This window comes from Geotrypetes seraphini, chromosome 5 (genome assembly GCF_902459505.1).
Source record: "Geotrypetes seraphini chromosome 5, aGeoSer1.1, whole genome shotgun sequence".
NCBI lineage: Eukaryota > Metazoa > Chordata > Amphibia > Gymnophiona > Dermophiidae > Geotrypetes > Geotrypetes seraphini.
In genome coordinates this window covers 249,427,012-249,448,730 of record NC_047088.1, presented here as the reverse complement: position 1 = coordinate 249,448,730, position 21,719 = coordinate 249,427,012, and the positions used below count along the sequence as shown (strand labels likewise).

General features: G+C 42.5%; 1 protein-coding gene across 1 annotated transcript in view; it reads left to right on the top strand.

The window, feature by feature from the left end:
* Nucleotides 1–21,719, top strand: part of PDIA5 (protein disulfide isomerase family A member 5) — a 321,624-nt gene that overhangs the window by 49,546 nt on the left and 250,359 nt on the right. Inside the window, exons 2-3 of the mRNA XM_033945534.1 lie at nucleotides 1,961–2,087; nucleotides 16,194–16,281. Of these exons, the coding sequence (XP_033801425.1) occupies nucleotides 1,961–2,087; nucleotides 16,194–16,281 (215 nt within the window). The remainder of the gene's footprint in view (nucleotides 1–1,960; nucleotides 2,088–16,193; nucleotides 16,282–21,719) is intronic.

Here is a 21,719-nt window from a genome sequence, read left to right as displayed (position 1 = left end):
TTCATTTCATTTCTTTCTTTCTGCACTCAGGCCCAACAATTGTCCCTTTCTATTCCCTCCCTCCTTCCTTCCCGTGTCCATGGTGCCCCCAGTGCCTCCTTATGTCCCTCCACTGCCTTCCAGATTTTGTCCACCCCCAAAGCCAGCCTGCCTGTCTGACTACCTATCTCCCTCCCTCCCTGCTGCGCTAAAGCCAGCCAGCTTGCCTGCCTACATCCTGCCCTCCCTGCCGCGGAAAAAAGAAAATAAAAGCGCCTCTCACCTTCCTTTCCCCTGGTCCGCACCTGCAATCGTACCTCCCCCACCGACAAGAAGTCTTTCCGACATCAATTCTGACGTCTGAGAGGACGTTCCGGGCCAGCCAATCACTGCCTGGCTGGGCCGGAATGTCCTCTCTGACGTCAGAATTGACATTGGAAAAACTTTTTGTCGGCGGGGGAAGGTAAGATTGCAGCGGCGTGGGTGGGGGATAGGAAGAGCAGGAGGACCCGGACCTGGCCGGCTGTGCACCCCCCAAGCCGGGCACCCGGGGTGGACGCCCCCCCCCCCCTTGGTACGCCACTGGATGTCATAATGCCTCATTCCACCAATGCCTAAGCTCTGTCTTCGTCTGCACAAGCCTCAAACGCTTTAAAACCTTTATTCGAGGTTTGTGCAGTTAAGGCAGAGCTTACAGGAATGGAATAGGGACAGCGACAAAACTTGCGGGGATGGGGGGAAAAATTTGTTCCTTTTGTCATTCTCTACCCAGGATTATCACCTCAGGAAACATTTAAGTGGTGGGGAAGGTATGATGTATCGAATCCCGAGTGGTTGCAAATAAAGACTTATGGTGCCAGATTCTAAGCCTCGTTCTGAGTAAACTGCCAGGCTATAAATCCGAGCAAACATAAATACAGCAAGCAAACTATGTTCTTTTCCAAATCCATCTGCCTTGCAGTCAGCTGGCACAGATTTGAGAGGTATAGCAAATGAAACGGACACATGAGCTCATGTGCTGAGAGAAATGTGCCCTTCTACTCTCCCATCAAAAACCTTTTCGGTTAACTGCAGAGCTTCCACAACCTGAATTCTTGCCCTCCTCCCCCTCCAGTTGGTCAGGTTTTCGGGATATGCATAGTGAATATGCATGAGAGAATTTGCATCCACTGGGATCTGGCATTTGCAGATTTATCTTATGGGTATTCAGTATGAATAGGCTGAAAAAACACTAGAATAGGATTGGGAAGCTCTGACTTAACTGATAACTCGTCAAATACATATGTGTGTGCGCCAAACGGGGCAATTGTCCCAGATTTCAAAAAGGGTGAAATGGTTAATGAGATTAACTAAAAGTGAGGCTTAGAGAGTGACACGGGGACAAATTTATCCCCGTCCCCACGGGAACTCATTTTCCCATCCCCGCAAGTTCTTTTACTGTCTCTGCCCCAGTCCTGCAAGCTCCGTCCTCATCTGCAGAAGCCCCAAATGCTTTAAAATCATAAGTAGCAACATTCTAGAGCTCAGATTGTGATGTCATAATGCCTCATTCTACCAATGCCTAAGCTCCGTCCTCATCTGCACAAGCCTCAAACGCTTTAAAATCATAAGTGTTCGAGGCTTGTGTGTTTAAGACAGAGTTTACAGGAATGGGACAGTGACAAAACTCGTGGGGACGGGGGAGGGGGGGGAAATTGTCCCCATGTCATTCTCTAGTGGGGATAAAGCAATTGATGCATTAATTAGGCTAAGAAATAATGTAGAAATGCCATGTTTTTGGAACTGCTATGTTCTTTCGGAATTCTAATGACGACAAAAAATTGTATTCTAAAAGTGTTACAAAATTTAACTTTTTATGAAAATATATTTTATTTTGTTTGTGCTTTCTGAAATAGGGCTGTTTAGAAGTCCTTGACGATTGTAGAAATCTTGTACCGATTAAATCAGGATTCATTTGTGCAATTAATTTTTCTCTGTGCAGGTAACCCTTCCAGCCTGCCTCTCATCTATGAAGGTTTCCCCGCTCATTGAAAAAATCAGTGACCACAAGGACTTAAAGAAGCTCCTTCGAACACGCAACAATGTTTTGGTTCTGTATGCTAAATCAGGTGAGGCTTTTATTTTGCTTCCTACAACTCCTAGCAGAACTTAGACTTACAGAAAGCAGAGAACCACCACTTCTAGGCCGCCCAATTCCATTCTGTTGCAGTATTATAATTCAGCGTTCTTACCTTTCCACCCAAAGATCATCTGTGTATTAAATCGCGTCTTTTTTTAATACTATTACTGTTTTGCACTGTGTTCCGTGACGGCAGTCTAAAAACACAAAGAAAATGTTAGGAATTTTAGAAAGGAGTAGAGAATAAAACAGACTGTTACAAATACTTGTGGATCACTCCATGGTGCAGCCTCGCACCTTGAGTATTGTGTTCGCTTCTGGTTACTGCATCCTCCAAAAAAAAGATATAGAGGAATTAGAGAAGATACAAAGATTAATGGGATGGAACAATTCTCACATGAGAAAAAACTAAAGAGGTTGGGTCTCTTCAGCTTTGAGAAGAAATGGCTGAGGAGAGATCCTGGGTGGAGTAGAGCAGGTAAATATGAAGGAGTTAACGTAATTGTAGCAGTCGTACATTTAAAACAAGACACTTTTTTTTTTTTTTTCCTTCCCCCCCCCCCCCCCCCACACACACACACACAATACAATTCTGGAATATTCTGGAGGATGTAAAAAAAATAAACCCAGTTAGTACAGCTCGTTTTAAAAATGTCTGTGTAATTCCTGGAAGTACAGTCAAACTGTTAAAGTAGACCCTAGGAAATCCAATCCAATCTTTAGTTTTATATACCAATTCATCCCTACAAGAGGGCTCGACTCAGTTGACAAACATTAACAAAAAATATACAAAGAATTGGACAAAAACCTTATCTTCTACAGTCATTAACTTGAAGACGGGGAATCATCTGAAAACTTGGCTATTCTCAAAAATGTAAATCGTTGCCCTCTTTATAATCACTAATTATTCTTATGTTTTTTTTCCTTCCTTATATTAAAGTTCCTGTAAACCGTGCCGAGCTCTGTCTTTATGGAGAGGATGCAATATATAAATTTTTAAAGTTTAGTTTAGTTATTAATTGATTTCTGAAATAAGTAAGTCTTCAATGCTTTATGGAAAATTGATAAATGGGAGAGAAGTCTCTGACTATAGAAGGAATCTCATTCCAAATTTTTACGACTAAGAAGGAAAAGGATTGACAAAAAGTAGCCATAATTTTTATTCTCTTTAACAATGGGAAAACCATGGTTAAGTTTCTGAGAACTCCTGAGATAAGAATTTTTACGTGAATTAAAGAAGACGGGAACCAAAGGAGTAAAGACCCCGTACAGAATTTTAAATAACAGTAGTGCACTTAAAAACTGGATCCTCCAGTAAACAAGAAGCCAGTGAAGGGATCTCAACAAGGATGTGACGGTCATACTTGCGCTTGCCATATCAATTTGGCCGCCGTGTTTTGCATAAGTTGTAGTATTTTCAAATTATATCTACTTAACCCTTTCAGGACCAAGGGACATATTTGTCCCATAACTTTAAAATCCTATAAATTTTGATTGGGATAGTCTACAGTTCTAAATTTGATATGTACGGATTCCATATGATACTGCCTTTATGTAAACAAACTGGTTCCGACATTCATTCATTAGCGTCGTTGCCAGATTGACGAGAAGATTCACTTGCCACACTGTCCATAAGCCAGAAGTGTGATTTAAAAAAAAAAAAAAAAAAAAATGATATTTCACAAAAAAAATCAATTTTTTGGCATCTGCAAGCCCTTTTTACCATAAAAATGTCGTCAAAACCACAAAAATTGGCCTACGATCCTTATGGTCCTGAAAGGTTTAAGCGAACATAGAGCAAGTTGTCATAATCTAATTGAAATAAAATTATATTCTGAACTAAAACTGTTATCCATTGCCTATCACTGGTGTTTGTACCGTGGAATCTTGTTACTTTTTTTGGGACTCTGCCAGTGATTTGTGACCTGGCTTGGCCTTTATTAGATCTAAGCCAGTATGAATATTTATATGTTTTTGTCCTTACCCTCGCCATCTCTAGGAGGGCTGTATTCACATCCAACACCCTCGCTGTAAAATATTGACCACAAGACCCCTATCTGGACTGCTCCAGTTTCCAGTACTGCAGACATCGCTCAAATCTTCAATTTCATTCTTATTTCTCTGGAATGCTGTGTGCCAGGGGATCGGAGTACACTTCCTCTTCCGCATTCGCGGTTTCACCAATTGCGGTTTCGGTTATTCGCGGTTTTTTGTTTGTAGGCTCCGGCCCCCCAAATTGCGTCGGAGAAAATCGCTGCTCCCAGAGTTGTACAGAGAAAATCACTGCACTTTCTTCACAGGAACAGGTCAGTTATTGGCGGTTTTATCATATTGTCCAGGGTTTTGTAACAGAAAACCGCGAATAACATACGAAAAGTTGTTTGCGATTTTTCTGTGTTTGCTGACTTGTTGTTCGCCTATCGCTGCAAATGCGGAGGGGGAAGTTTACAACCTTATCTGGATGACTGGCTGATTTGAGTGGGTTCGGCTGTGAAGGCTGGCCTGGACACTTCTCAGCAGTGGCGTGGTAAGGGTGGGGGGTGGGGCGCTGGTCCGTTCCAGGCGCCGCCTCCTCTCCACCCCCGCCTCTTCCCACTCCTCCCCTCACCACACGCATGCTTCCCCTTCCCTACTGGTCCAAGCAACGACTTCAACGTGCCCCTCACGACTGCATCTTGTTGCCCCACTGACATCGCAGGTGCCGCGCCGAGGAAGTGATGTCGGAGGGAGAGCTGACAGGGTCCCTCCTGTCGCTGTGGTTCCTGTTCCCCTGACAACCATGTGATACCCCCGGCAGGAGGGACACCCATTCCCTCTCACCGCCAGTGATCCCCCGAACCCCTCCTGACACCCCTGGCAGGAGTATTGCCCACTCCCTCCTGCTGCTGGTGATCCCCAACAACCTCTGTACCTTTCTGACAAAGGTTGGCCAGAGGGATGCCTTCTTCCTCTTCAAAATGGTGGGCCTTCCCCTCCACAGCACATCCTGATAATAACATCTATTACATGTGCAGCAATGCATGCAAACCGGAGCTTGTAAATAGCTCTAAGCCTGAGAGTTGGGGCTTTGTTTTTTTTTTTATATATAACTAAGCAGCATTCCCTTCGGTTTGCAGCAATAGACTGCTAATGGTATATACCTGAGCCTTGAAGAAATAACCCAAATTCATAACGCTGTTCTTTTCAGTCCCTATTTTGTAAAGAGGCTTCTGGTCTTAATGTGGAATTAATTAACTTCCAGAATTCCCACAGGCAAGGGTCTTGGTACAATGCCTTCTTATTTCTTAAATGCTGATTATCCACCTTGTCCCACCAAGGGAGAAAAAAAAAGGTCTCCTCGGTAGCTGGCAAATTGAGCAGGAAACAGTTTAATGGTTTACACAGTAGCGACGCATAAATTTTATTGACGTCCATAGTGTAAGGAGAGTTTTAAAAGCAGACTCTTTGCCAGATTGTCTGTGTGATCCTGACATCAGCATAAGCTGTTATGGATCTGAGTGTTCTCCATTGGACGTATTAACTAGTTCAGAGAAAGGTCACTCTCTTTTTCAGGATGGGAATGGGGAAGCAGCCTCTTTGAAACTTGGATGCCACAAAACATCAGATATGGAGCTGTATGTTTGTGGGGGTTTAAATGCGACTTCTGGTTGTGCTGTACTTTCCCCAGTATTATACTATAGCAGATTGTGTATGGTTTTTTGGGTTCTTCTCCCCCCCCTCCCCCCAAGATAATTTGTTTGCCTTTTCAGTTCTTGTAGCGCTTCAGGTGTGAACAGTTGTCACCTGGATATTGCTGTTATTACATTACATTACAGATTTCTATTCCGCCATTACCTTTCGGTTCAAAGCGGATTACAAAAAGAGTTATGGAAGAAGGGTTACAACGTTAAATCAGTGAAGGTTTCCAAGAGAGAGAAAAGTAGGATGAGGGGATGGTAAGAGGGGGGTTAAGCTTTATCATGGTATTAAGCTTTATTAAGGGATTTCTTGAAGAGTATAGTTTTTATGGCACACTCATTAATGCACACGAAGCTCGGCTTGCTGAGGCTGTTTTTAAGCGTAGTATGAAATTAGATAGGAAACTACATTTCAGCCTTTGTCAGGTCTGCAACAGTGACTAAAACGGTGTCATCTTGGTTTTCTGGCCGATGCTGTTTACTCTAAACGTTTTGCAATATAATGTCTTATCTTTAACTGCTGAAGATTCAAAAGTCTCCACAGCCTGGACTCTAGCCCTTAGAGTCCATTCCTTGTCCATGTTGAGTGGCAACCTGTCCTTGAACCAGCACTGCATCTGAAATAGTTTTCAAACCCACAGTATTTTGTCTAACTTCTTTCAATAGAGAAGACTGCATGCCATTAATAGCATCCCAGGTGGCTGGTCTTAATGTCTCTCGCTTCTCTGAAACCAGAGATACCCAGGTCTTCGCTTTCATTAAATTACTCCCTGTTTCCTGACCCAAGGTTTTGGAAGCAGTTGTAACAGTGGTTGTTCTGGACACAGGCTCCAAACTTGAAGCAGACACCCCCCCCCCTTGTTGGCAGGAGCTATCTTCCTTTAGGGGTTCCCCCTGTGTAACGCAGGTCTGCTGGTGAACGTTCACCCAGTTGTGGAGGAGAAACATAGACACATAGAAGGTGACGGCAGAAAAGGGCCATAGCCCACCAAGTCTGCCCACTCCAATGACCTACCCCCCCCCTTGATTTTAACCCCCTAGAGATCCCACATGTGTGTTCCATTTCCTCTTAAAATCCTGCACGTTGCTGGCCTCAACCACCTGATGCGGAAGATCATTCCAACGATCAATCACCCGTTCGGTGAAGAAATACTTCCTGGTGTCGCCATGAAATTTCCAACCCCTGATTTTCAGCGGATGCCCTCTTGTGGCCGAGGGTCCTTTTTTAAGAAAGAAAAATATCATCCTCCACCTCAATACGGCCCGTGATATATTTAAACGTCTCTATCATGTCTCCCGGTCCATTCCACGGGGCTCAAAGACGCCCTGTTCAAACTGCTGCCCGAAACTAAAGTTCTGGGTGCAACTGAAGGAAAAGAGGTCGCCGGTCCCACTGACACTCGGAAACAGTCAAGAGTAGACTGTCTCATCTCCAGAGTGGACGGTGCCACCGGGGGAGGCTCTCGCACTTTTTCCTCTCCTTTTCCCCATTGCAAAGAAGATGGGGGGGGGGGGGGGTAACGAATGGCAGGGTAAACTCGAGCAAAACACTGAGCGCTGCTCACGCGTCCTTTCAGCACAGCACCATTTTGGCCCTCAGTATGACTGTTACGTTCCTTTGTCAGTCTAGCCTACACTTGCAGTGGCAGTCCCTGGAGAAAGACATGGTGACACGGGAAACCATCCCCATGTCATTCTTTAAGGAGAGAGAGAGAGAAGAATCGGAGTATGAATGGCACAACCACTGACCCTCAAGCCTTGAACATAAGAAGTTGCCCCCGCTGAGTTAGACCAGAGGTCCATCTCGCTTAGCGGTCCGCTCCCGCGGCGGCCCATCAGGCCCAGTGCCCGAACAGTGGACCCTGATTAATTTTGTAACTTACCTCTAATCCTATCCCTATAATCTAATCTAAACCTTAAGTTTATATACCGCATCATCTCCATGAGAATGGAGCTCGACACGGTTTACAAGAACTTAAAATAGTGGGTAGAGAAGAAGAAAAAGGATTACATGAACTTATGTGTAGAAGGGGGGAGAGAAAGGGGGGAAGGATAGAGCTACAATTTGCTGAAAAGCCAGGTTTTGAGTTGTTTGCGGAATAACTGAAGGGAGCTCAGGTTCCGCAGCGGGGTGGTGAGGTCGTTCCAAAGACCTGTGATTTTGAAGAGAAGGGATTTTCCCAGTTTGCCTGAATAGTGGATGCCGCGTGGAGAGGGGAAGGCTAGTTTAAGCCTTTGGGCAGTTCTGGAGGAGTTGAAAGACCTCTACTCTTATCTGTACCCCTCAATCCCTTTGTCCTCCAAGTACCTATCCAAAGCTTCTTTGAACCCCTGTAGCATGCTCCTGTTTATCACATCCTCCGGTAGCGCGTTCCATGTATCCACCACCCTCTGTGTGAAAAAGAACTTCCTGGCGTTTGTTCTAAACCTCTCCCCTTTCAATTTCTCTGAGTGCCCCCTTGTACTTGTTGATCCCCTTAATTTGAAAAATCTGTCCCTATCTATTTTTTCTATGCCCTTCATGATCTTGAAGGTTTCTATCATGTCTCCTCTAAGTCTCCGCTTTTCCAGGGAGAAAAGCCCTAGCTTTTTCAGTCTGTCAGTATATGAGAGGTCCTCCATGCCCTTTATTAGCTTAGTTGCTTTTCTTTGGACTCTCTCAAGTACCTCCATGTCCTTCTTGAGGTAAGGCGACCAGAATTGAACACAGTACTCCAGGTGCGGGCGCACCATAGCACGATACAGTGGCAGGATGACTTCCTTCGTCCTGGTCGTGATACCCTTCTTAATGATACTCAACATTTTGTTTGCTTTCCTTGAGGCTGTTGAACACTGCGCCGACGCCTTCAATGTTGTGTCTACCATCACTCCCAGGTCTCTTTCAAGGTCACTTACCCCTAGCGATGATCCCCCCATTTTGTAAGTGAACATCGGGTTTTTTCCCCTTATATGCATGACCTTGCATTTCCCTATGTTGAAACTCATTTGCCACTTTTTTGCCCATTTTTCCAGTGTTGTCAGATCTTTTTGGAGATCTTCGCAGTCCTCCATGTTATTGACCTTGCGATATAGTTTGGTGTTATCCGCAAATTTAATGACCTCACATTTTGTTCCTACCTCCAGGTCGTTAATGAATATATTGAATAGGAGCGGTCCCAGCACCGACCCCTGTGGAACTCCACTCGTGACCCATTGCCAGTCTGAGTAATGGCCCTTTACTCCAACCCTCTGTTTCCTGTCCGCCAGCCAGTTTTTGATCCATCAGTGGACCTCACCTTGCACCCTGTGGTTCCATAGCTTCCTTGGTAGTCTTTCGTGTGGCACCTTGTCGAAGGCTTTTTGGAAGTCAAGGTAAATGATATCTATGGATTCCCCTTTATCCACCTGGCTGGTTACCCCCTCAAAGAAGTATAATAAGTTCGTGAGGCATGACCTGCCCTTGCAGAAGCCATGCTGGCTCGACTTTAGCTGCCCATAGTTGTCGATGTGTTCCCAGATGCTGTCTTTAATCAGCGCTTCCATCATCTTTCCCGGGACCGAGGTCAAGCCTGTAGTGTCATGGGTCTCTTCTTGAAGATGGGCGTGACATTAGCTATTTTCCAGTCTTCCGGAATCTCTCCAGTTTTTAGGGATAGGTTGCATATTTGTCGAAGTGGCTCAGCTATTTCGTTCCTTAGTTCCGTGAGTACCCTTGGGTGAATGCCATCCGGACCTGGCGATTTGTCGCTCTTTAGCCTGTCTATCTGCCTGAGGACATCCACCCTGCTCACCTCTAGTTGGACCAGATTTTCATCCTGCTCTCCTTTTACGATTTCCTCGGGCTCCGGAATGTTGGTTGTGTCCTCCCTCGTGAAGACTGACGTGAAGAACTTATTTAGCCTGTCAGCTATCTCCTTTTCCTCTTTTACCACTCCCTTTCTGTCCCCATCATCCAAGGGTCCCACTTCCTCCCTTGCTGGTTGCTTCCCCTTAACGTACCTGAAGAATGATTTGAAGTTTGTCGCTTCCCCCGCCAGTCTCTCTTCATATTCTCTTTTTGCTTTCCTAACCACTCGATGATACTCCTTTTGGTGTTTTTTATGTTCCTTTTTGTTCTCCTCTGTTTTGTCCTTTTTCCATTTTTTGAATGATGCTTTCTTGTTACTTATCGCCTTTTTTACTGCATTTGTTATTCACACTGGATTTTTTGTTCTATTTTTTTTTGCACCCTTTCCTGTACTTGGGGATGCACAGGTGGTGAAGGAATGCTGGTGTAGAAGGACTGAGGTTGAGATAGACACTATAGAATGACACAGGATGGTTAGAACATAAGACTATAAGCATTGCCATACTGGGACAGACCGAAGGTCCATCAAGCCCAGTATCCTGTTTCCAACAAAGGCCAACCCAGGTCCCAAGTACCTGGCAGAAACCCAAAGAGTAGCAACATTCCAGAGCTGAGATTGTGATGTCACAGTGCCTCGTTCCACCAATGCCTATGAACCAGCCTCATCAGTGATGTCACAATGGCTGCATTGTCATATACTTGGCTCAAATAAGAATCTGAATATGAATGGGCTCAGCCACTGACCCTCAAGCCTTGCATTGAAGAATGCTGGTGTAGAAGGACCGAGGTTGAGAGAGACACCAAAGAATGACATGGGATGGTTTCCCGCAGTTATCTATGGGACGGTTTGCTCACAAATAGAGAGCCTCTAGAACCTTTTGGATGTGCAAACTGAATCTATTATGTGCCATAAATTGAGGCTGTGATTGCCCTGTCTACTCCTGGTACTTGTGAATTCTGTCAGTCTAGTCTTGGGCAGACTGAGGGACAGAAGTTGACCTCCAGAAATCATTAACCCTCTTATGTCATGTATTGAAGTACACAGGGTTGCTCTTAGCCATTTAGCCTGCAGCTTTATGACACAAGCTTTCTGATTAGAAAGAACTACCATAGGAACAGAAATCCTTGGTTTAGAAGTGTGGCTTCCAGAGTGCTTTATTAAACAGCCTTTTTAAATCCACCTTCCCAAGTGACAGTCGAGGCAGCTTACAGAGTTATTAGAATTCAGATACAAGCTCCCAGGAGCATGGTTTGTAGAGGAACATGCTCTAATCTAGGCTTACATGTTTTTCTGGAGGTCATTTCTTACAAGTCCTATGAACTTTACTGAGCAAACTTAAACCAGGCCAGTCGGTGAACTCCTGTGTTCTTCTTCTTTTGTTTTAAACTAAAGTGGTTGCTCCGTGTGAGTATTTATCATGGTTGTGCTTGTTGAATTCAAAGGAGAGGCAGCAGAGACAGGCCACGGTGGAATGCTAACCTTTCCCATAAACTAGCATAGATTGAGGAAGGTTTATATGCTAAAATGCACGCTGTGTAGTAGCTGGACATAGGTCGCCCCATTGGTAAAAAGAGGTTTAACAAGCGTGGGAAACATGTGGAGCATGCCTCATGGAATTCTTCCTAGCCCCTTTGCAGGTGTGTGCTCCCTCCCACTCATTGCAGTTTGATGTATGTTTTTGACTAGCTTTTTTTTAGATGGTTCTTTTAGCAGTACCTCTATTTTGTTCTTGGCAGAATATTAAAAAACTTACTACATAAATCAATTTTGGCTATTTTGAACTGATTTTGGGCCACAGGTCTTTCTGGATCAAAAACTTGATTTTTAATTGTAAAAAAAAATAAGATCTTTTTTTTCAATAGGATCATAAAAAAAAAAGGTCTTGACAATGACATCTGTTGGGAATTTTATACCTAAAATCATAGCAAAATTAATCAAATGTTTTTGCACATATTCAGCCAGATATCTTAGTAAAGGTACAAGCAAAGACAAGGATTTGTTTTTTTTTGGGGGGGGGGTTGGGGTTAGGGTTTAGCCTTATGTTGGCAACCTGTCAACAACCTAGCAAATTTTATTTGACATCATTGTCTTGGAGGGAGCTTAGTCTAAACTTTACTCGATAAAGCTGCTTAAAAATCTTCTGTCCTAGCTTTAGCATTTTGAGGTAAATGCAGCAATGTTAAATAAACTTTGCAGAGGCACAACAAAATTTATTCATGGCACAATGTATCGGCCAAGTTGGCAAAAACAATGGAACAATAGCCTTTTTATAGTTGCATGCATTTGAATATTTTGTTCACAGTAGACAGAACAGTCTCTGGGTGACTGTATTGCCATCCAAGGGTAGTTACGGTAAGGGCAGGAAATATTCTAATAATGTGCTTTTCAGGAAGCTCAATAAAACAGGGGAAGCAATTCCACAAAAATCAAACAGGCAAGAGCAAAGTGGAAATGTCCAATCTGATTGGACATTTCCACTTTGCTCTTGCCTTTTCAGGAAGCTAACATATCTTTTTGACAGCCAGTACAAGAAATGCACAGCCCTTTGTGGATGCATGAAACTAATTAAACAGCACTTTCTTCCACTGAAATTTCACACGCATGTTCCACACGCCACTGGTGGTAATCGTTTATGGAAACAATATACTGTCCAGAAAGTTAACTGAAATTTTGGAATAGATGCCACAGACACACACTTGCACAAAAATGTAAAGTCAAAAAGTAATGTTTCAGTTAGGCAGATGGCCATGCCCTCAGCCTTGGTTGCCACAGATCTATGGACTTGTCAATGACACTTTGCTTCAGCTCAGCCCAAACAGAGATGAGGTGCTGTTTAAGGTCTTTGACGTTAGATATTGCTGTTTGGTAGATGTGTTCTTGTATCGGCCCCCAGATCCAGCAGTCAACTTGGGTTTAGATATCATGAATTCGCAGGCCAGAGGTCTGGACCAATGAATTCTGGGGTCTCCCGATGTAGCAGTTCTACGGTGTCCTTTGTCAGATGTGTTGGGGCATTGTCTTGTTGGAAGATAAGTCTCCTGACATGCAATGGATCGCTGGCAACAGCTTCTGCGTCAAGAGGACATCCTGGTAGTATGCACCATTGATCTAAAACCCCAGGATTGATGAAGAACAGATCTGTGAATCTGAGTTTCGAGATTGCAACCAAGAACATGACTGATTGGCTAAAGGTTGGGTGGTCCCTGGAAGGCATTTGGCATTAACCTCGTGCTTCAGTGTGGAAGGCATGTACAGACCGATCATTCTGCATGTTAATCGGTGGAGTTACTGAAAATATCTTCATCTGTAACAAGATGAAGCTGATGATTGCAGGTCACCTTCTTTGCCTGGTTTCTTCGACCTTCCCAAACATAATATTCTTCTCCAATAATTTTTCTCTTCTCATCTAATCTAATCCTTAGGTTTGTATACCTCATCATCTCCATGTTCGTAGAGCTCGACGCGGTTTACAGTAGAAGAAATAGGAAGGAACTACAACAGAGGGTTAGAGGTAGAAGTGTGAAGAAAATTTAGAGGACTTGGGATGCCAAGATATAAGAGTTTCCTTGATTCCTAAGTTGGAGGGAGACTTACATTTTTTTGAGAAAAACCAGGTTTTCAGATGTTTGCAGAAAACTTGGAGAGAGCTCAAGTTCCGAAGAGGGGAGGTAAGGTTGTTCCAGAGCTCAGTGATTTTGAAGTGGAGGGAGATCCCTAGCTTTCCTGTGTGAGAAATGCCTTTTAGCGAGGGGAAGGATAGTTTTAATTTGTGGGAGGATCTGGTGGTATTAGGGTTTGAGGAATTCCAAGAAAGAGGGATAAAGGGAGGGAGGATACCGTGTAGGATTTTGAAAACTAAACAGGAGCATTTATAGTGGACCCTGGCGATAATCGGAAGCCAGTGGAGCTTGGCCAGGAGCGGGGAGACATGGTCAAATTTACTTTTAGCGAAGATGAGCTTGGCCGCGGCATTTTGAATCCGTTGGAGTCTGTGGAGGTTTTTCTTAGTTAGGCTTAAGTAGATAGTTGCAATAGTCCAATCTGGAGAGGATGATGGATTGGACAAGGAGGGTAAAATGTTTTTGATGGAAGCAGGATCTAACTTTCCTCAGCATGTGAAGGCTGAAAAAGCATTTTTTTGCCAAGGATTGGAGGTGGTCATTGAAGGACAATGTGGAATCAATGATGATGCCCAAGACCTTGCTCGAGAACTCAAGCTGCAGAGAGGAGCCAGAGGGTAGTGTGACCAAAATAAGACAGCTGTAACTTCATCATTTGGGCTTCGAGTGACTTAGCCAGTTTGATCTCTTCCAGAATCAATTTATTATTTATTATTTTTTTTTATTTATTCAATTTTCTATACCGTTCTCCCAGGGGAGCTCAGAACGGTTTACATGCATTTATTCAGGTACTCAAGCAGTTTTTCCCCTCTCTGTCCCAGTTTTTCCCTCTCTGTCTTGGCGGGCTCACAATCTATCTAACGTACCCGGGGCAATGGGGTGATTAAGTGACTTGCCCAGAGTCACAGGGAGCAGCGTGGGTTTGAACCCGCAACCTCAGGGTGCTGAGGCTGTAGCTTTAACCACTGCGCCACACTCTCCCCTATTAGTTCTTTTGGTGGTCCACTGCATGCATAAAATCCTTCTCCAGTACCAAAGCTCAAAAAAGTCAATCTTCTTTCTGTCTAGTTTCCGTAGTGTCCAGCTTTAGCATCCATAATTGACCACTGAGAAAATGAGTGCGTGAACAAGTTTGATCTTCGTTTGGAGTGTTATTTCCTTGCCTTTGAATACTTTGAAGAGCATCCCAGTGCTATTATGCAGTATTTCTTCTATGTCGGTTGCTTCTTTGTTTTTGAAAGAACCCAGGAGATAGAATAGAAATTGTAAAGGATTTCAGTCACCTTCAAGTTCAAAATCTTCATCATTTTTTTGTGTTCATGATCTTTCTTTTTCATGTTTAGTTCTAATCCCATGTTATGACTTTTGGCTTTGACTTTTCTCAATAGATACAGCATGTCTTTTTTTTTTTTTTTTGAGCATTCTATCATCTGCATAACATAGGTTGTTTATATTTCACCAACTTTGAAACCAATGCTTTCTTCTAAATTTGCTTTTCTGAAGATGGCTTTGCTGTAAAGGTTGAACAGTTAAGGTGATCAGGTGCATCTTTGCCCGACGCCATGTTTATTGGCAACCAGTCAGTATTGCCATATTCTGTTCTCACTGCGGCATCTTGATTTTTGTAGATGCTCTTTATCAGCTAAGTCATGCCCTTTCATGCTAAAGTTCTCCATAGTTTATCTTGATCCACACAGTCAAAAGCTTTGCAGTAGTCAATGAAGCAAAAGTATAGGGACTTTAAGTATTCTTTGCTCTTCTCCCATATCCATCTATCATTAGTTATAATGTCTCTTGTTCCTCGACCTTTTCTGAAACCAGCCTGAACTTCAGGTAGTTCTTGCTCAATGTATGATTGTAGCCTTCAGTGTATTATTTTCAGCAATATTTTGCTGGCATGTGGAATTGATGCAATCGTTCTGTAGTTGTTTCAGTTCTTGGGATCACCTTTCTTCGGTATAGATTTGAACAATGATCTTTTCCAATTAGTTGGCCATGTCTTTTTCTTCCATAGCTGTTGACACAGTTGAGTGAGGGCCATGATAGCACCTTCTGAGCCCTTGATTAATTCATTTGGAATACCATCGATACCAGGTGACTTGTTTTTCAATAAAGATTTAATTGCTGCTATGACTTCTTTTAAAATATCTAGTTCTTCGGCATCAGTTTCTAACATTCATAAAGAAACGTAAAAATGTAACAAAAGTAGAATTTGCCTTTTAATAGACGTTTAAAAATGTTAGTTTTTAAATAAAAATCTTGATGGATGCTTACTAAGGTCAGATTTACCTCTGGGAGGTAAGTTGGTTTAAAAAAAAAAAAAAAGTGTACTACTGTTGACATGTCAGCTCTTGAAACCATTGTTTTGAATCCTGATGTTTATCCATGTTCCCCAGTAGGTACATAAGAACATAAGAATAGTCTTACTGGGTCAGACCAATGGTCCATCAAGCCCAGTAATCCGTTCCCACTGTGGCCAATCCAGGTCACTAGTACCTGGCCAAAACCCAATATGGAGCAATATTACATGCTACCGATACAGGGCAAGCAGTGGCTTCCCCGTGTCTTTCTCAATAACAGACTATGGACTTTTCCTCCAGAAACTTGTCCAAACCTTTCTTAAAACCAGCTACGCTATCCGCTCTTACCAAATCATCTGGCAACGTGTTCCAGAGCTTAACTATTCTCTGAGTGGGGAAAAAAAAAAATTCCTTCCAATTGGTTCTAAAAGTATTTCCCTGTAACTTCGAGTGTCCCCCTAATCTTTGTAATTTTTGACACAGTTTCTATTATGAAATAATTATTTTCTTCAGGGTTGTGGATCAGAATATGTATAATGCCGCTATCGTGTCAAGTTCCTGTAATGCCGTTGCTATGTTTCAGTGGAGCACTGCTGCCTCCTCCCACCTTCTTTGCCGACTTGACATAATAATTTCTTGTGTGTTTAAAAAAAATTTTTTTTTTTTTATAGCTCTTGTGGCTGAGCACCAGCTGAAGTTGTTGTCTGATGTGGCTGAGGCGGTGAAAGGCAGAAGCACTATATCCTGGTTAGATTGTGGGTATGTAAATCTTTATTGCTATGCCCCCTCTCCCCCTCCCTTTTTTTTTTTTTTTAAGTTCCTTTAATTTTCCTGTTCTTTTCCTATCATTTTCGTTTGCTGTCTCCTTGGATTGGATTGCTCAAATAACTTAACAGATTTTCTAGCTTAAAATGTTTTAACTCCCCCTTATTGGAATACCAAAACAAAAAAGAAGTGTATCATGTTTACCAGTTCCACAGCACCATGGGTTTGGTTCTGAAGAGCTACGCACGTCCTTGTCTCTGATGATGGCTTCCAAAGCCTGTTCTGGCCTGTTTCTTAAACTAAGGCTCTTTAGTCAAACTTTAGGTTTTGTGGCTTGGTAGTTTCCTCTTGTTTGGTGCTTTCATCTTAATCGAACTACAGTGGTACCTCGGTTTACGAGTGCACCGGTTTGCGAGTGTTTTGCAAGACGAGCAAAACATTCGCAAAATCGGCGCCTCGGAAACCGAGCGCACTTCGATTTGCAAGCGCCACCCCCCCCCCCCCCCCCGCTGCGACCTGAGGTCCCCCCAACCCACTCGAACCCTCTTCTTACTTTGCTGTAGCCTCCGCAGCGGCACCGGCACCAGCATGTCCTGTGCGTGGTGCCTGTGCCTGAAGATCTGCTTCCTGTGCTGGGCCTTGAGCATGCCTGAGAGTTCACGTCAAACGTGAACTCTCAAGGCCCAGCACAGGAAGCAGATCTTCAGGCTATGCCAGCAAGTGCCACCGTTATGGAATGGCTTGCCCTCCTCTTTTCTCGTGCCCTTGATGCCGCATGTACTTTCGGCACCAACTGTTCCAAGGTTCAGAAACTTGGCCTGGCAGTTGGACCTGCACCTTTCTCATGGCAACGCATAGCAGTCTAAATTTTGAAACTCCTGGAACTAGCAGAAGAGATTAAATCTAAGAGCGTGGTTTATTTGCAAAAGGGAAAGGGTGGCATCTGTTTTCTGTCATGGAGCAGGAGTTTTCCGTAGTAGCTCACTGATCAGGCACTTCCATATGTATATATGTTGTCTCGCGCTCTGTTGTCCGCGTGCTTTTGTCTTGCACGCATTTGACTATGAACCATCTATATCTATATACATACAGTCACATTTTTCTAACCCTCTGTATAAAAATTGGTAAAAACAAAAACTGTGGATACAGATGTTCTGGAGATAATTTATTAAACACTGACATATAAAACCATGAAAATTCAATTGAAAAAGTATAATGATAAAAAGTACTATGATAAAAATCCAACCGGACCCTACACAGTCCGTGTTTCGGCGAACACGCCTTCCTTGGGGGTCCAATGGTTTGCAACCTCACATATAAAGAATTGGACTGAAAACAGTCTATTGTCTTTTAAACATGTGAGCAAAAAACACCGCACACAAGCTGAAGTAGCAAAAAAAAAAAAAGTAAAACACAATTTTGGATGCCTGTCGAAAGAACTGGTGAATATGATCATCTGTTAGAGTAGTGAGCCGCAAACTTTTTAAAGCCGTGGCACACTAAATGTGGGGCCGTGGCTGGAGGGCATCCGGAAGTGTGCGGATGTCGACATCCATGCATGCGCGGATGTGCTCCAGCAGCGGCCCTGGAACTCCTATTGCCACCGGGTGGTGGGGATCTAGAGAGGGAGAGGCGCGGGGAGCAGAAGAGGCACTGGCACCAGCTGACTGCCTATAGACGTGCCTCTCGCCGCGAGAGGCATGTCCTGTCGGCAGTCAGCCGGTGCCTCTCCCTGGGCGTCTCGTGGCACACAGTTTGCGTTAGAGGTTTCCTTGGCATACTTGGTCTTTAGATATAAACCACAAGGTAAAGTGGTAGCTTTGCTTTGCTCTCTGCGACCTGAAAAGCTCGCATCCCTTCTTTAAACGGTCCAGTTTGCTGCGTTGCCTCTGGACACATGCTGATTTGGTAATGGCTGATTTGGTAATGCACCGGGGCATGGCCCAAGGCCCAGACGCGTCACAGAAAGCTAAGGAACAGGAGTGGTGGAAATCTCTCCTGCCATAATTTTGAAGTGGTGGGTAGTGGTGGGGGGCTTTTTTTGGTTCAGGAGCACTGTCAGGGGGGTTCTTTATATTATAATAATAAAAAATTAAAAACAAAAACGGAACTATTTTGCGTGTTTAATACACACAAAATAACAGGTCTGCAGCAGTCGTTTTTTTACTAAAGTAAAACCCCAATTCAAAATAGCCAAGTAATTGTTAGTGAATCAATCGCTTGGCTATTTTGCATGGGGTTTTACTCATTTGCATGGCAGGATCAGATCAGATCACAGATTAACAGGACGGCAGTTTAGTGAATCGGGTTGGGGTCAGAGAATAACTGCAAAACCAGTAAAACTGGTTTTGCGATCGTCGGTACAGGATGGGAAGGTTTAGTGAATCTAGCCCTAAATGTCCTGCATGCTCCAGGACATATACAGGTTTTCCTCTATTTATCCTAGTGATTAAAGCAATGCCTGAGAAAAAGGGAAGCCAGGCTTCAAATCCCACCTCTCCCACCGATGCTCCTTGCGATCTTGGGCAACTCATTTTGCCCTCCATCGTCTCAGGTACAACTTAGTTCACACCTGGCAAAAATAAAGATTTACATCTATGGCTCTATAAGATGATTATTTTGTTGTTTTGTTGTTGTATGCTATTTATTTTTAGTTTTGTTTTTAATTACAGTAAATATTGTTTGCTTGCAATTTTATATTTGTTGATTTTGTGCATTTTTTATATTATGTATGTTTTAGTTATGCTCTGCTCAGACGTCATCACGTGCAAACTGCAAATTCAAATCAATCTCTGAATTGCTCATCATAAGGAATCCACAAGCACCCACTCTGTTATAGCAAGATTCCAAAAATCTAATATCATCATCAACATATTTATATTTTGTCTCTGAGAGATCTCACCTGGATAAGGACAGGCTAAACCATAGGAAACACATGACATAGTACTGGCCAAGCCTGAACAGCAGTCAAAACAATATTTATCCAATGCACTAAACAGGTTTCCAATTCAGCCAAGCACCTGTTCAGATTAGTACACAGTCTACAACAGTGGTTCCCAACCCTGTCCTGGAGGACCACTAGGCCAATCGGGTTTTCAGGCTAGCCCTAATGAATATGCATGGAGCATATTTGCATGCCTGTCACGTCCATTAAATGCAAATCTCTCTCATGCATATTCATTAGGGCTAGCCTGAAAACCTGAGTGGGCTGGTGGTCCTCCAGGACAGGGTTGGGAACCACTGGTCTACAACCCCCCCCCACAAAAGAACCAGCCTGCCAATCAAAACTGAACTACTGCATATTTTGCCCACAAAATTAAAAGCCTCCACCAGGATTGCCATGCAGTCTCACCTAGTCTCCTATTAGTTAAACCAGGAATGCACAAGCTTGAACACTCCTTACAAACAGAGAACTCTTTAACCCAACAAAAGAGGAAAGGCCTTCACAAAATCCTAAGAAGCCTCTGACTGACCATCTACTCCCTCCATCCCTGCAAATTAAAGATAGTGCTGCAGGCAAGCAGGGGCTTTATAGAAGGGCGGGGTGCACAATAATAATTAATTCCTTTTTTTTTTCCTAACAAACAATATTTAAAAGAGCAGTGGTGTGGCCTGTATATCAGTGGTTCCCAACCCTGTCCTGGCTCCGACCGCCTCTTCCTGTACTAAAGTCGGGCCTCATCAATCAGAAGCTTTTATTATTGCCCCAATGAGGAGACAGCACTTAAAACCTAAGACAATGAATGGAATGAGTCTCAGGTGGTGTTTCTGAGGGTCTTTAAGAGCAGTGCATATTATTCTTAAGACATTTGAATGAGAATAGTGGGCAGAACAAGAAAAGGACTTGATCCATTGTTAAAACTATGTATGTTCCAGCATAACTCTGAAACGCATGGACAGATTTCAACCAAACTTGGTATACATATTGCTTACTATCTGGGGGGAAATACTGTGGGGGTGGGAAGGGGGGTGACATGTAAAGAATCATCAAAAAAGACAAATATATTTATGTTTATTAAAAACTTTATATACCGCAAAACAGCCTAAAAGGATCTAAGCAGCTTACAATACACAATTCATATTCAGCAAGAAAAGAACTCCATTAAAAATAGAAAAAGAGAGATTAAGAACAAAAGTTAAAATTTTTTTTAATTTTTTTTTTCATAAAATATCATAGCAAATATCTCAACAGTAACAATTATAATAGTAAAACAATAAAACACAGATCACAGTTCCAAACTCTGTTCTAAGTTGAGAAAGCCAATTGGAAAAATGGGCAGATTATTCCATAACCGCGGAACTAAATAAAAAAAATAAAAAAATGCACCATCTCTAGTTGATGCAAGATGTGCCTTTGAAATATGAGGAACAACTACCCTATTGTCATTCAGAGATTGTAATAAATGCCTTAGGGCGTAAAATAGCACCAAATTAGAAAGATATGAAGGCTGTAACTGGAATAATGCTCTATGTGCTAACATTAAGATCTTAAATTCCATTGGTAACCAATGGAATTTTAAATACAAAGGTGTCACATGATCACGAATAAACGCCCGGCCTAGTAATCTAATTGCAAGTGTTCTGCACCGTTTGCAAACGCTTCAACTGTCCCAACCCAATGCCTGCATATATTAAATTACCATAATCTAGCTTTGACTAAATTTGAAATTGTATGTTGATTATCATGTTTATTTTATATTTTACTGTAATTCGCTTAGTAAATTATGGATAAGCGATAAATCAAATTTAAAATAAAACTTGGAAACTTGGAAAACTTTGACAATACAAAGGCATGAATTAATGTATGCAATGATTTTTTTTTTTTTTAATTTGAATTTAATACATTTACAATATCAAAGATATCAAGAAAAAAGGTTTCCATGACACATTTTCAATACAACAAAACCATACAACAAACAATCCTTTACAAGTCCATGAAAAAGGGGGAAACATGTTGCTTGTTTATCAACTAAATTAAAGGAAAAACAAAGAAATGGGTTGAATTCCAAAGAACCCAAATCATTCCTTACTATGTTTGGGACATGGACATACCTACCTTATTTTCTCATTAAAGAATAAAAGAAAGAAACGGATAAGAGAAAAGAAAAAGATAAGCGATTTATCAAATTTAAAATAAAATTTGGAAACTTGGAAAACTTTGACAATACAAAGGCGTGAATTAATGTATGCAATGATTTCTCATCCAAACAATCTCAAATGGCTCTAAGCTATCTTAGTGCCCCAAAACCTTTAGCAACCACGTTTGATACCTGTTCCTGAAAATGTAAATGACAGTAGATTATAACCCCCAAGTATCTGAAACGATCTACTAGCCTTATACTGCAATTATTTAATGAAAAATCTAGTTGAGGTGTTGCTTTATCTCCAGAGATACAACATGATCTGGTCTTAGACATATTTAAAACCAATTT